The sequence below is a fragment of the Chelonoidis abingdonii genome, chromosome 6, assembly GCF_003597395.2.
Source record: "Chelonoidis abingdonii isolate Lonesome George chromosome 6, CheloAbing_2.0, whole genome shotgun sequence".
Taxonomy (NCBI): domain Eukaryota; kingdom Metazoa; phylum Chordata; order Testudines; family Testudinidae; genus Chelonoidis; species Chelonoidis abingdonii.
This window is the reverse complement of record NC_133774.1, coordinates 44,875,846-44,891,651: the sequence shown is the minus strand read 5'-3', so window position 1 is coordinate 44,891,651 and position 15,806 is coordinate 44,875,846. Positions and strand designations below refer to the sequence as shown.

The window sequence follows — 15,806 nt, the reverse complement described above, 5'->3', positions numbered from 1 at the left end:
ATTTGTAAACTAATCAAGTCACCAATGCACTATCACATTATCATTTTACTGTCATGTTTCTGGTTACAGCAGCACAGTAAGTCAAACATTTAATCCTGGGGGAATTCTGAACCAAAAAATTAAAAAAAAAGTCTAGACATATTTTAAAGTTCTGAAAACTTTGTCAAAACAACACTATATAATCACGCCACTTTCAATTATTTTGTACTTTATTTCAAACTACTTATCAGCAACTGTGCCTGTAACAATATAGACAAAAAAATTCCTTCAGCAGGAGAGCGCTAGGGACATCTCTATGAAAACCCAGCATCTGCTTCTCTGCCCCGCCCCCCCAGCCCATCAGGGGAGCCAGACACCCACACCCCCTCCCCCAGAACCCAGCTGTGTGGGCCTTCTCTAGCCCAGACACTTGCACATACGCCCTATCCCTCAGAGCCCAGCTGTGCCTCCCCAGCCCAGACTCTCACACCCCCTCCCCACAGAGCCCAGCATCCAGAAGGAGAAACAGCCTGATACTGGGTCCTAATCTTGTACAGCATTTCCAGCATGACGCCTCCTTCCTTCAGGGCAGGCTGGGTACTGTAGCTGCTGGGAACTCTCCAATTCCTTCCCAGTGTCTTTCATTTGTGAGCTGGGCTCTGCCAGGCCCAGTGCCCCACAGTGGTGGCCAAGAGCTCTGCAGCCCATTTTTGTGGGAAGAAAAGGAAATTCTGCAAATAACATTAATTTCTGCGCAAATTGTGCATTGCACAGTGGTGCAGAATTACTCCATGAGTGAACATATAAAAAATGAAGCTCACAACTCTAAGGTTGTTATGACCAGTATTAAGGCACCAGGAGCAATCCTGACAACTTCCTAGAAGCCTTCATTTAATTGGCAAATCCATTAACTGGATGAGATAGAGACTCTTCCCTTCTCCTGACAATTTCCTTCTTTTTCCACCGCATGGTAGGGTTGCTGTGTGTCCAGTTTTCAACCAAACACCTGGTCGAAAAGGGTCCCTCCCTACCCAGGTGAAAATGAGCGAGCGAGTGAGGGTGGGGGAGAACAAGCAACAGAGGAAGTGGGAATGGAGTGAGCGGGGCAGGGCCTCGGAGAAGGGGCGGGGGTGTTTGGTTTTGCTCAGTCAGAAAGTTGGCAACCCATGATGGTTTGGGAGGGAACATGATCTATTTCCTCCACACCTTGCAGAGGAGGAGGGACGCTCATCCTCAAAGAGTGTGTTTGTGTAGAGAAAAAGGAAGGAAGGAAATAATGAGCCCTTGGCATCTCCTCTCCTCACACCACTAGGGTTTATCTGCTCACTCTTTCCTTGACTGCCAGCAGAAAGTGCTGAGGTCTTCTTCCCCTCAGCTTTCCAGTGCAGCAATGCAAGTGGAGCACCAAATCCACATTATTTCTGAATAGAGGAATCTTAGAACTATGCAGTCTCACAGCTCCTACAGCATCAAGATCTGTACAGCTGAGCTTGCATGTCATCAGATAGCCATCACTTCTCTAGGAAGTGGTGCTCCAAGCGTACTTCTCAAATGCCCCTTACTTTGAAGGACATTACTCATTTTAGTCCCCAAGTTACCTATATTCCACACAAAATGTCTCCCTCATTGATATTATTGAACGTTATTTACATTGGAAAGAAATAATTGCATTGAGGTTAATTACAATAAAGGAATGAATCATACAGCATTTTAAATTTTCTCCCTCCATTTTGGTCTTTTCCACACACTGCATCCCACAATTGGTCATTGACAGGTTAAGCAGGATGGGGAAAGGGAGTCCCAATACTTTATGCCATGTGCCATTGTAGTGGGGTGTGCACCCCACTCAGACCCTGAAGGGGTTAATGTGGGCCTGAGAGGCCAATTATAGTATCTGGCTGCACCTGGAGGGAACACCAGGCTTAACTGAACATGAAGTCCAGGTGGGCAGGAGCAGGCCAGTTAGAATAAAGCCAGGAAGTCGAGAGCAGAAGGCGGCTGCAAAGAGGGAGTGTGCTGCCACTCTCTGGGACCAGAGGGTGGGGGGGGGGAGGAGAATAAGCCCTGGGATCCTAACCCTGGAAGAAGGGTCAATCCCAGAGGAATTGTGGGGAAAGAATGCCTGAGAGGGGTCAGTAGGAAGAGCCTAGGTAAACAGCAGCAAGGAGTACAATTGGGCAGATCTTGGCTGCTCATTATTGGGTTCCAGCCCAGGGACCCTCCGTAGAGAGCTTCTAGGAAATGGCAAAGTATTGTTGGAGATGTCAGCTGGGCAGCTAGTCTGGAGGCACTTTGTTATCCTGGGAGGACTATATAATGTCCTGGCCGGATGACTGAGTCACAAAGAGGGAGCACCTTGAATCGAGAAGAGAGAGAAGGGTCACAGTGTGAGTAGCCAATGGAAGAGGGCACTACGCCATGCAGGAGTTGGTCTCCAGAGAAAGGCACAAGGAGGTTCCCCCTACAATGAGTGTACCCCATTCACAGCCAGCGTGTTTGACTTGCTGATTTGTAACTATATAGCAGGACAGAGAATGAAGGGTTTAAAAATCTATGCTGAAGTTCTGTGATGACGCTGAACGGCCTCTACTCCTGATTATTAATGCTTTGCATACCCTTTGAGCGAGTTCATTGTTAACAGATGTGACAGTTTAAATTGAACAGGAAGTAACCAAGCTTTTTAGAACAGTAAAACAAGTGAAACAAATGGCTAAGGTGAAATTCTGGTCTGAGTTTGCAGAACGAGGTTGGCAATTTTTAAAAAATGAGGACAACTTAGCATATAAAATTCAATCTGAAAACATTTCTGTAAATTAATGAAACTTCAGAGCCTTAGATCCACTTTCAGCAAACTGATTCAGATATGCATAAATTATATTCTATGAATACATTTGGTCAGATGAGAGCTGAGTCAAAAAAACAGGGAACTTAACAGGGCTACAAGTAGCCTGTTAATTTTGGAATCAGAGAAAGATTTGTAGGGCAGAGGAACGGAATCGCTCACCTAAACTGTAAACATGAACTTATTATGTCCATTAAAGTCATAGAGATGGATTCCCCAGCCTGCTAAGGCTATTTTGCAATGTGTAAACTTCAAGAGGCTACAGAAGGCTGAGAGAGAATTCCCACTCTGCTCGGAAACATTCCCCTGGTGGGAAGTGGCTCTGCTATCTACATACATCCCTATGCCTCCCTTTTTCCTCTATACACCAGGTGCATGTAAGGGCAGGAACTCTGTACCAGTGGCATAAGGGAAGGCTGGCTCTGTGCAGCATAGCCCTGAGCGGCATTGAATCAGCTCCCCCTCCCACCCTTCCCCCAACCAAGATCCCACCCAGATGCAGTAGAAAAATCAACCCCATGCAAACCAAACGTTCTGAATTCAGAGAAATTGGAAGGAGGACGGAAGATACGCAAAATGAAAAGTCCTAAAATTTCATGTAACTAACCAGAATTCCAGCCCTCCCCATTCTCCCATAAATAACTTAAATGGGACAGTCAGTTCAAATGGTGCTCAAAATTATAGTTTAAGTTTAGTAAAAACTGCTTTTACAGAATTTAAGATTGACAAATATTCTAATAGCTTATAATTTTGAATAAAAGATTTCTATGCAGTTTATAAACAAAGGCTTTGATACTGCAAATGTTAAATGTAATGGTGCGAGTAAAATTAAAATTACTTCTAATAGAACTAACGTGCAGTTATTCATCTGGGCCAAAAACAGTGACTATGGTCTAGTGCAGGTGTCAGCAGCCTTTCACAAATGGTGTGTCGAGTCTTCATTTATTCACTCTAATTTACAGTAATACATGTTAACGTTTTCAGAAGGTCTCTATCTATAAAAGTCTATAATATATAACTAAACTACTGTTATGCCAGGTAATAAAGGTTCTTAAAATGTTTAAGAAGTTTCATTTAAAATTCAATTAAAATACAGAGCCCCCTGGACCAGTGACCAGGATCCAGGCAGTGTGAGTGCCACGCATGCCACAGGTTGCCTCCCCAAGTCCAGTGCATGGAAACCTGAAAGTGAAGTTGACTAGAAATTGACTAGAATGAAAAAAATACAAAAAAAACAGAAAAGTGTAAATAGTCAAACAGATTATTAAAAATTCTGTCAACTTTAGACACTGGCAGATTAAAAATAATTTTAAGGAACTGGTATGGTACAAAGAACTGTCTTTCTGATAAGCTCACTAAAACTACTATCATTGTGTCAATATACACACACAGTTGGCTCAAATTACAGAACAAATAAAAAGCACAGACTATAGACAGACTGCTGCAGTACAGAAAGATGCCATTATTTCCAATTCCCTCACCAGTCTGTCACTTTGATTTACAGCAGTTTCAAACTGTTAAGCAATGAAAATATAAACTTGACCAAATACAGTCAAGCAAGTTTCTCAGCAAGTATTAATATATTCAAAATGCATTCTAGGAGTGTGCAGAGCAATACTTATCATCCTGGGAAGAATCTCATTGGCTTTCTGCCACGGTAGTTTGGCTTGTAGACAATATTAACTATTCCATTCCCTGCAGCAAGTTTGAAACCAGAACTAGCCATCTGAAAATCAAATGCATTTGTAACTACTCTACTCTTATTTTCGTCTGTTACTGTAACTGGACTGTATCTCCCCTTTCACCTACAGGTCTCATTCCAGTGACACCCTTTGCCTTCCCTCCCCCTTTTTTGGTCCAAATGACTTTTCTTTTGTGTTTATATTGAACATTAGTTTCTATCCCCTCCTTTTAGTTTGATTTCCGCCTTCCCCTCAACCCACCCTCTTTTGTCTCCAGTATTTGGTGCACATACCCAGACCTGACTTTAAGATGTTTGTGTGCTGTGTTTTATTTAACAAAAAAAAAATCCCTTTTCAATCTTTATTTTTTTCAAATTTGTCTCAAGTGAACATACAAACGTAACTCTTCACACTGCCACTTAACGTTCAAAGCTCTGTGTCTCCCTCACAACTGCGCAGAGAACGCCATTCCATGACTGTTACGTGCTAACTGTATAGTCAACAGTTACAAGATACACAGAAACCCCTGAATTCAGAAAAGTCTTGGGGAAGTAAAGAATTTTTCACCAGGAAGTTACAGGTCTAGGATTGCAAAAATGATTTTTAAAAGTTTCTGCAAAACCTCACTCTGTCTGTTGGCAATCTCCTTTCAAATTATGAAATTCTCTGTTAAAATTTGGCACTTTTGCAGTTCTGAGTCACCAGAGCTCCAAGGTAATCAAAGAATTCTAATCTTGCATTTAATTAATACTCTGGCTTGAGGCAAGAGCTAGGGGAGATTCTGCCACTGGAGCTCTGGGCACTGTCCCACTCAAAAGAGAGATACTTATTTTCGTCTGGGATTTTTACCAGCACAGTGCACTCATACAACCAAACAACAATGGGCTCTAAGGCAACGGCAGAATTTCACTGAACAGCCGGAGTCATAGCTTGCAGAAGTGTCCATAATGAGCACATTCCGTAAGGGGCTTCAAAGCATCAATGTTAGCTGTGTGACTTCTCTGAAAAGTTTGACAGTCACTATACAGCTTTGAGGATAACTTTCTAAATTGCCCTAAAGTAAGTGTGGACGAGACGTGTGGAGCTCAGGCAAGTTACTGCGCACCTCCTACATTTCTGACTCAGCAATCACTGCCCGTTAATGGTGACTGCCTCAGCACATAATGCAATAAATGTATTCTACTCCTAGCCTGATGTATTTTCAAACGAACACTGCCTGCTACCTGTGTTCAGAGTGCTGACTCCTTGTTTTTACTGCCCACCCAAGTAAGTTATTCTGCAGGTAACACGTTTAGAGCAGAAATAACCAATCTTGACTAGACTTGTAGTCGCATCAAAATCAGCATGTTCCAGTTGCCAAAAACACAATGAAAAGTTGGGACTTTGAAAAGTCGCTACTTGAGTCAGGAACTTAAAGCTCATTTGCAAAAGTAAGTTAGGCTCTTCGGAGCTTAAATCCCATTGAAAGCCAATGGGATTTAGAAGGCTGGAGCAGATTAAATATTTAGATGCCTAGAGATACAGATAGGATGCCTAATGGGATTTTCAAAAGTGCTTAGACACCCAACTCCCACTGAAATGAATGGGAGTTAGGGCACAAATCCTTAAAGATACACTGGCATTTATCTGCCTCTTAGATACCGACATTCACCATTTAGGCACCACTTATATTTTCATAGGCACCAGCATCTAAGTTCTCAAGGCACCTAAGTCAACCTCTGTAAAGCCACCTGAGCGCTGATCCTGTTCCACAGCCAAAGAGGGGCTTGAAGCTGTGGCTTAAGTCTAAGCCCCGGAGACCTCAAAATAGGATTCTTAAAGTAGGCAGGGGAACACTTATCTCACCAGTGGGGCCCAATCCTGTAGGCGTGCTCAGAGCCTAATACCCGTTACCTGTCAACCCCTGCATCAGGAAGGTCAGGGGCAGACTACCAATAGGCGCAGGGGCAGCAAAACATGCAGAAAAGGCAACGAGGGCACACGGCAAGCATAAGGCAGGTTTCAAGCACAAGCAGTAGATACAGCTCTGGATGCTAGGGCATGGGCTACCTAAAAGCTGACCCGGCTTAGGTGCCTAACTCCAGAAGATTCACAGCTGACGATCTTGAATGGAGAGGTGGCGATCTCTGGCCCAGCCGCCATGTGCCCCGGGTCAGCCACTTAGATGCCTAAGCCCTTCTTCTCACCACTTCACTTCTGAATGGCTTAGGAAAGTTCAGGCAGTCAGCTTCTGAAAATCCCTTTCTAGGTGCCTAAACTCTCTTCATGTATTGTACGGGAAGCTGGGTGCCTAGTCTGGGGCAGGTCACCTAGGGATTAGGCATTACAACAATGAGCAGAGCAAAGCATAAGTAGTTTCAAAGACTTGGGCCTGGGTGCTTTTTGAAAATCCCACTAAGTGACTAAATACTTTGAGTGATTTAGGCACTTTGGGCCAGAATTTAAAAATGGGATATAGACGCTTTTAAAAATTTTACCCAGTGTTTAAGTCCCTATGATCAAAACACTAAGAGTTACAAGTAATTCATAAATATTTGAAGATGAGTTACTGTGAAGAATAAGTCGTGAGAGTTCTTTATTAAGCTTCCACCACATTTTAGAAGTGTGTCTTAGAAATTTCCATTTAGTTATATAAAGTTTTCTTAATTCCCTTTCTGGACATTGTAGATTATCAAAGCAGCTACGTATAAATAGAGCCTCATAACCAGCTTCCATCCCACTTCATCCAATTAACTGATGTTACGATTCTGAGTACCACCATCTCTATGGTAGCACAATGTGATGTCATTGTATATGATGATTGTGCCACCATACAAATCAGGGTGATCTAAACAAAAATGCTACTACATGTAGTTAATTACTGGTAAAAACAAACAAAACAGAATAAAAGGAAACTATTGCAGAAATGCTTTAAAACAAAAAAAATCACTTAAGTAATTGTTCTGTATCTGAAATAAGGACTAATGCAAAAAGTGTCTTTTAATTTAAATATCAAAATACTGTCTGCTAGGCTTGCCTGGTTTCTTTTGGTTTAAGGCAAATATCTAAGACTATGTCTTCAGTGACCTTACAGTGGCACAGCTGCAGCAGTATAGCTGTGCCACTGTAAGGTCTCCTGTGTAGCCACTTGATGCCGGCAGGAGAGAGCTCTCCTGCCTGCATAAGTAAGCTACCCCCACTGAGCAGTGGTTGCTATGAAGGCAAGAGACACTCTCCCACCAACATAGCACTGCTGACACCAACGCTTTTGTGGGTGAGATTTTTGTTCATCAGAGGTGTGGTTTTTTTCATATCCCTGACCAACAAAAAGGTTTTGCCGACAAAAGTGTTAGGCTATGTTGACACTGAAAGTCTGAATCTTAGTAGGCAGATTAGACAAATCACCTTGACACAGATGTTTACTTACAATTTTCAATTAAAACTCCTTCCAATGTCAGCTACGGACCATAGGCCAAATCCTACCTTCATTCTGATCACCATGTTGCAGAAGTTAGGGAAGAATGTGCTTAAATGTAGGAAGTTCTATCTCCTTTATACAGAACTAAACTCCACACTTTCTGGAAAGGGGACACAGTAAAATAACTGGAGTGTCTTCTATGATCAAGCTATTACTTATTTTATAAATATCTGATCTTACTATAAGAAAAAATGCTAGATATAACCCTGGGTGAAAATATTTCTATATTTTTAAGCCATTAACAATAATTTTACAGTGGGAATGTAATATTTGCAGAGAACTCCTGCTAGTGAATTGGATGCACCAAAAATAGAAAAACTGCCTTCAGCTTTTAAAAACTTAACAGTAATATCTGCTCATTCTCCATATGAAATCTTTATAGGATTTCTATAAATTGCTGACTACAGTACATTTGCCAGGTTGTCCTATACACATACTTATATTTAAATGAAAACTGTGGAACAGAGAGAAATCTGATGAGAAAAAAAAAAGTCACAAGAAAAACAATTATTGAGCTAACAGCACTAACCTTGCTGCTCACTGTCTGCTTCAACTTTTGCAGAACTTGGTGCTACAGGAAGGGGTCGAGGAGGACGAGGCTTCGGAGTCGGGGGAGATATTTTTTTTCTTCCAATATATTCTACGTAAGTTCCTGGAAAATCTCCCCTCTCCCCTGTGGTTTCATTACAGCCGTTCAACCAACCAATTTCCTCAGGTTTCGCTTCTTCCCCTTCACTAAATCCAAGTGCTACTAAGGTACCTTTATTCACAGTTAATATATCCCCTAAGTGCAAGTCAATGTCTTCTTCTCTCTCTTTTTTGTAGTCATATAAAGCTCTGTACTGGTATCCTTCTGCACTCATCTTGGCAAATATGTACAAACAAACAGATTAAAAATGTACTAAATGGGATAGTTAAAATGTCAATAGGAATTCCTAAAGAATATAATCCTCCAAAGATTCAAAAAGCACCAGGATCTGGTATTATGTTGCTGATGCGTTCCACTTCAAGTCTAGATCAATATTCTTCCAATTAATTCCTTTTCTGAGTTTCCTGGAACTCCTGAGACCAAGAATTCAAGCTGAATTTTACAGCCTGTTACACCTTCTTCTGATGTACTTGCCATAGAACATGAGGGAGGGATAGCTCAGTGGTTTGAGCATTGGCCTGCTAAACCCAGAGTTGTGAGCTCAGTCCTTAAGCGGGCCATTTAGGGATCTAGGGAAAAATCAGTACTTTGTCCTACTAGTGAAGGCAGGGGACTGGACTTGATGACCTTTCAAGGTTCCTTCCAGTTCTATGAGATAGGTATATCTCCATATACTTAACATCTGTTAGTGAGCTCTGCACACATGCTGTACCTAGAAATAGAAGAAAAAAAAACAACAAAGATTCATGACATTGTTCCAGACTTCATTAAGCATGCAAGACTTCAACGACGTTGCATTTAAGTTGTATGCAAGACATACTTCTCAAAACATGGGACAGGTCCTACATTCCCATGGAAAGGCCGAAAAGAGGGTCAAAGTCACATCAAGACTATGGCCATTTACACATGCTAATTTTCCAAAGTCTTATCTGGTCAGAAGAGACCAATTTAATCCTTCAGTCAAACAGGAGGCATGTCCCTCTGAACCTCCATGTCTCAAGACACACAGCATACACTATGGATATTGGGGGACATGTGGAGGGCTAGCTGCTCCACACTTCTTCCCTCTGCACACTGTAATCTGGCAGCAAGATCCATCTGTGACATGCTAGCAGAAAGGCATTAGGAGATATGCCAGGACAGAATGGGAACCCACTAGAATTAGTGATGACATGGTCAGAATTCATGTCCAGGGTATTCCCCTGAGGTTTTAGCAGAAAATGAGGACGTGCAGAATTGTTTTCCTGTAACCCCAGGGACCTCCATACATGCTTGCATAGAAGAGCTTACTTGCTGTTTGAGGAACAGCCAGGGGAGAAAGAGGGGTGACGAATGATGCTAGTTTGACTAAGATTCCCTCCCTCCAACAAATTCTTTGGGACCTTTTAGCACAGTTTCCTTTAATTTTCATGCTCTGTGCAATAGAAGTCAGAAGTAATCCTTCCCTCCCTCAATTTTTCTTAAGTTATGCTACTTTGTGGTTTTGGTTAGGTGAGGGTCTTCCCCCTCAATTTTTAGTTTTTCCAGTGGTAAAGTATGTTACTCAGCAACTGAAAATGACACACACAGACCACCTAAGAAGGAGCAGTTGAGCAGTGTTGCAAGGGTGGGTACTTAAATTACTTAATACAAGAAACTATTGGTCTGAAAGTTCAATCAAGTCTAACTAGAGAGCAATGAGTAAAACACACTGTTGAAAAATAACCTTTTAATACACATTAACAAGACAGACAGAACAACAGAATCCTTTAAAACTTCATTATTTCAACTGTTATTCCTTTGCATCTACTTGTGTCCAATCATAACTTGAACGGCTGTGTTGGGATACCAAAGAGCGCGAACTATTCAGTATTGCACTGAAAAACTTTTAAAATGCAGCACAATAAAAGTCTTAAGAATTATGTAATATGAGTGGGCAATAATGTTACTGTGTATTGAAGTGCTGTGCAAGTGTAAGAAATGGTTATAAACTAGTTTAATGTAGTAGGAAAAAAAATCAAGACTGAATAGTCCTATAACGGAAAGAAGAATGTAAGAACAAAGGGCCAGATTCACTAGTCTGTTAGAAAAATTTTGCCCTGCTCAGGTAGAATGAAGTTGCCCTAAGCCCAATTTAACTGGGCACTGCTGGATTCATCCCGCATAGTAGAATTCTCAAGAGACACAGCACTGCCATAGTGGTTGCTGCATCACCCTCCATCCCAGCTACCAAGGGAGGGGGAACATAAAATCCTTGCTCCTGGTAATTTCTGGCTGCTATAATGGCACCTGGAGACTAGCACACCATTGCAGTTGGACCAGGAAGGAGTTATTGAAGCCACACTTGCACATAATTAGTGGCCCAAACAATGACAGAGAAGTTGCAGTTAGTATGCCGGAATAGAGGTGGTGTCTGCCAGGAATAACGGTGTCCACAAGGCTAGACCACAACATCAGTCAATTTTGGGTGGGGGGACAGCAGCCATTTTGTCCCGCTACCAAAGTTCCTCACATAAAGCCCAGTCAGTCTTTATACACTGATGTGCAAACCTGGTTAAAGAGTTTAAAAAAACAGCAATAAATGAGTCTTTGATATTAGTTCGGCTGTACAGCAACACTCTCTTTAGAAAAATCAACAGTGTCACCAGTTCTTTATTTTGTCCACTTAAGATGTTAACATAAATAAATATTCCAAATGGAGTTACATTGTCTCTATCTTCAGATATCTGAGTTAAAAATAGATAGCTAAGAGACGGCCTTAATTATTATTCAGCTAGGGAGTTTAAAAGGAGAAAAAAAGACATACCATTGGCAAGAAACAATGCTATATTTAGGGAGGAAATATGAATGAATAGCCAGATGGCAGATGAGGTGGAGTAGGGTGCAATGGGGTAGAAGAAGGATTGTAAACATACCAAATGCTAATTTGTTTTATTTGCAGCCTAAGGGCTTGATCCTGAGGAGATAGGAGTACTTTGTAACCCTTATCAATCCCGAATTCTAAGCAGAATTCCACTCACGCTATGATGTGCCTTGTCTTGTGCTAACACTTACTTAAAATTCAACTCTAGATTGCTAGAGGTTCCTACACATCATCCCCCACTCAGATTTTTAACTATTTTTCCCCATATCCAAAAAAAAAAATGTTCTGGCACCCACACCTTTGGTACCAAAGCATTTCCTCCCACAGCAGCATTCCTCTGTTGACTAACTAGAGAGGAAAATGTATCTGCCTTCCACCCCCGTGAATAAATGCTGCTTTCAATCTTTGCCAGGCTGGAGGGAGACTTGCTTTAATTTGCTCATGTTCACATATATCCACAAAATACTTCTATATCATCAGGATAACAAAAATCCATCCCCTCTCTACCCTCAATAGACTACACACAAGATACAATTGTTCCTATCATACATGCATTCATCTGACATTTCTTTCCAAAGATTCCCTAATCCACTGTGGGGAAAAAGAAAATTCCTAGAAAAAAGTGTGTCCAGCAAAAAAAACTTTCCTTCTTTAATTATCACATGAGCTTTGTCAGCAGACCAAATCAAAAAATGTAGAGATGCAGTGCAATGCACTGAAAGAAATGAAATAGAAGTTTATCAATGGATATTTGCTTGACTAACTTCTCCCCACTAGGTGTCTACAAGGTGCAATTCAAATTTCAGTTATCTCTACAATGAAATGTGATGCTACTATTCTCTAAATAAAAATAAGCAAGATAAGCAGTTTGTTTGGATGTTATTTTGCTAAAGAAAAGAAAGTTAATATAATAAACCAATGAAGTATCATAAAATATATTGTGTATGATTTATCACACCATTTATAATGCTTTATCCTTAGATGAAGCAGTTTAAGCATCTGTGGCTTCCTGCACTGAATTCATTCAAATATTTCTACACAGACAAACTACGTTGATCAATCCCAGATTCCAGCAAGGAATGTCATTCTGAAATTTAAGCAGACATTCCATCAAATATTATATATACAATGACTGCAAGGCCATGCTGGAGATAAATGACAGCGTCTTGGATTTTTTAATTTTAATTTTTTTTTATTTTATTTTATTTTTTGGTATTTTTACCTAAGCATCTTTCCATCCTATTAAGAGGAAGGATAAGTAATCCCCTCTGGAATCCTCCTCTGACAGGCAGTTAAGAGGTCACCCATAGACTGAAATCACTTCTGCAAGGAAATCAGCTTTCCATTAGTGTAGAATTAGGGGACAAACTAATAATTGTCAGCACAATGTATTTCAAGTACAGCCACAGCTTGGAGGCAGGGATTTGGCAACCAAGTGTACTTTTTCCTCCCACTTATGGGCCAGAATCCTTGAACCATTAGATTGTTTCTACAAAACCAGACAAGAAAGTCGCAATACACTTAACAAAAGCTATTCTTTCTTCAAATACCATCATTAAGATTCAGAAAGCAATGCAATTTCTCAAAGCAGTATAAAATATTCCCATAACAAGCTGCTAAACGTCTCCAGTGAAAAAAGTTTGTTGTAGAAATCTGTATATAAACTTGCTAAATTGAGGACATTAATTATATTACTAAGTAACCCAAAGGGTTTTTTTTAAATATAAGGGGAAAGTTTTGAGAGATCGCAGGGGAAGAAAGGCAAAGCATAGTTCTTACCATAAATTTCCTAACATAATGCAAGGAAATATTAATTTATTTTTAAAGTTTCTAAACACAGTCCGTTTAAAAAAAAAAACAGGAATAAATGCATTATGTACATATACCCCCGAGTTCTAATGAAAATAAAGAAATGGGGCAGTATTTCATGTGAAGTTGTACGGATTGCTCATACTGGCCACGAAGAAGAGACTGAACGTTGACCTTTAAATCTAAAGTTGCAATGTTATGAAAGCTTTTCAACAATATAAAAATTTAACATCTTGCTATGCTCATACACCACAGGCTGTAACAGTATCACTGAAGTAGGAAGTGCCGTCCACTTTTTGGTTTGTTAAATCAGCCAATTCCTTTATTAAAAAAGGAATCACTAGTACGGTGCGGGGACATCATGCCTGCTTTGGTTCCAAATTAATAAACTCGGAAGTTTAAAAGTTGGGAGCATCCTGCGATCCCCTCTCCCCTCCCCAAGCGCCGGTACAGGTCGCGGCACGGTAGAACAGGGGAGCAGGCTGCACAAGCCGCTGCACACAAAGAGCCAGGCGGGCTGCACAGGGCAAACCCCGGTCGCTCTCTCGCCAGCTCAGCCACGGGCAGGGCTAACTAAGGGCTAAGCCAGGTGTTAACAGCCCAACGCCTCCCGCCGCGGGGTCACAGGAAGCCTGCAGCACAGTCCCACCGCGCTGCACGGGGCAGCGCTTCCTGCCCTGCCTGACACCACCCCTGGGTCGCGGGGCTCAGAGCCTGCCCTGCTTCGCGAGGCCCCGGCCGTGCAGGAAGGAGCCCAGCGTCCGGCTCGCTAGAGCAGCTCTTCCTCGAGGCTGCAGCTGGCAGGCAGGGCCGGGCACGTACAGCCCTTACCGTCCGCAGCGGCTCCACGCCGTCCCTGGCTCCCTGCGGCCGGGAGCCCGCTCCAGCCCCTGCACCCGGCACCGCCGTCGCGCCCAGCTCAGCTCCTGCAACTCCACTCGCCGCCCCAGCGCCCCTCCGCTCCGTCCCGCTAGCCGTGTAGTTGCCCACGCTCACGCCCGGACCGCTCGTCGGGCGGCCCGCCCCGGCCCGCTGTATGCGGGGAGCCTCTGCGTGCCGCCACCGCGCCGCTGGGGATGCGTGTCGCCGCCCTTCCACCTGGGGGCTTCTCCCTGCCGGCCGGGCGCCCCCCGGAGCCGCTCGCCCCGCCTTCCCAGAGACCCCCAGCAGGCCCGAGAGGGAGCAGAAGGAAATCAAGGCCCGCAGCTGCTACTCGGTTACCTTACCCCGCAGGGACCCCGGGGCCCGTTGGCTTTTCTTGGCACTAGGGACAAAGCAGGTTGGGATGCGGGGGGCTGGCAGAGCAGCCTAGTTGTGACTGTTGTGCCTGTTGCCCCGCAGTGTGCGCGGCGCTGTACACACAGCCGCAGCCCCCAAGGCAGGCCAGTGGCAGTGTGAATCCGACTCAGTGCAGCAAAGGACACCAAGGCACAAAGGAGGATGAAGGGTAACGGGAGATGAGAGTTGGGACAATGAGAGATCACCGTCCTATCAGCATCCTGATCCTCTTTGGATGTGTTTTTTAGAATAATGTAATATATGAGGGTCGGGTTGAGTGTCCAGAAGACAGGCCTGGCTGTACCCGTGTGTGTATTATGGGTACACACTGCAATGCAGTACTGTCTTCATTGGTGGCTGCACCAACAGTATGGTGTTGTGTCAAAACATCATCCTGTCACAACGTGATGACAGTTCCCAAGTTCTCAAACTTGACTGTGGGACAGCCGTATTTAAAAAAAACAGGGCTAGCCTGCAAAATCTGGGACAGATGATAATGAACCCTTGTGTACTGGTGGTACATGCTCTAAGCTGTCGTGAACCCAGGTGTCACTACTATGAACAGCCTTGGCATGGGGTGAGGGGAGGATAAAGGAAGAAGCATAGTAAAATGAGAGGCAGTGGGAGCCAAGATACTAGGCAGTTATAATTAATTATAATTTTATAGTGCCAAAGTATGCTAGGCTTCACACAGTACAGATTAATCCCTGCTCTGAATGAATTTACACTCTAAATTGTATGTGACAACAGCGGGTATAACAAAAGCACATGGGTTGCGGCAACAGGATCATGCAGTTAAGGCATGCACACATCATGCTAGAATAGGTATTTGTCTATAAATAACAAATATGTATATAAATGTTATTATGATTCACTTATGGGTGTCAGTGTGAAAGTGGGTCTTGAAAAATTTCAGTGAGAGTGGCTTGGTAGGTCAGTTCTGGGAGGACATGTAATGCATAGAGGCCAGCAGCATGGAAAATCATACAGAGACAGCCATGCAAGAAGCAAACAGGTAATCAAGCCATGTCATGGGAGGAGGGAGGAGGGTATGAGTGGACACAGTCACAAGATAAGGGACAAGGCTGGATGTGTAGGCATGGGTGGAGTTATGCAGAATCTTGAAAGCAAGGACAAGAAATGTAACCTTGATGTGGTGGAACAGGGAGAGCCAGTGGAGGGATTCAGAAGGGTGAGATATTGTCAGATTGACTAGCCAAGAAAATGATTTTAGCAGCTGTGCTTTGTATGGATTGGAGAAAGGTGGT

The 15,806-nt window shown here is 42.9% G+C and overlaps 1 protein-coding gene across 1 annotated transcript in view; it reads right to left on the bottom strand.

The window, feature by feature from the left end:
* PIK3R1 (phosphoinositide-3-kinase regulatory subunit 1) overlaps positions 1-14,221 on the bottom strand; it is a 75,067-nt gene extending 60,846 nt beyond the window's left edge. Inside the window, exons 1-2 of the mRNA XM_032805200.2 lie at positions 14,092-14,221; positions 8,490-9,321 (exon numbers count right to left, since the gene is read on the bottom strand). Of these exons, the coding sequence (XP_032661091.1) occupies positions 8,490-8,823 (334 nt within the window). The 5' untranslated portion in view covers positions 8,824-9,321; positions 14,092-14,221. The remainder of the gene's footprint in view (positions 1-8,489; positions 9,322-14,091) is intronic.
* Positions 14,222-15,806: the final 1,585 nt, after the last annotated feature.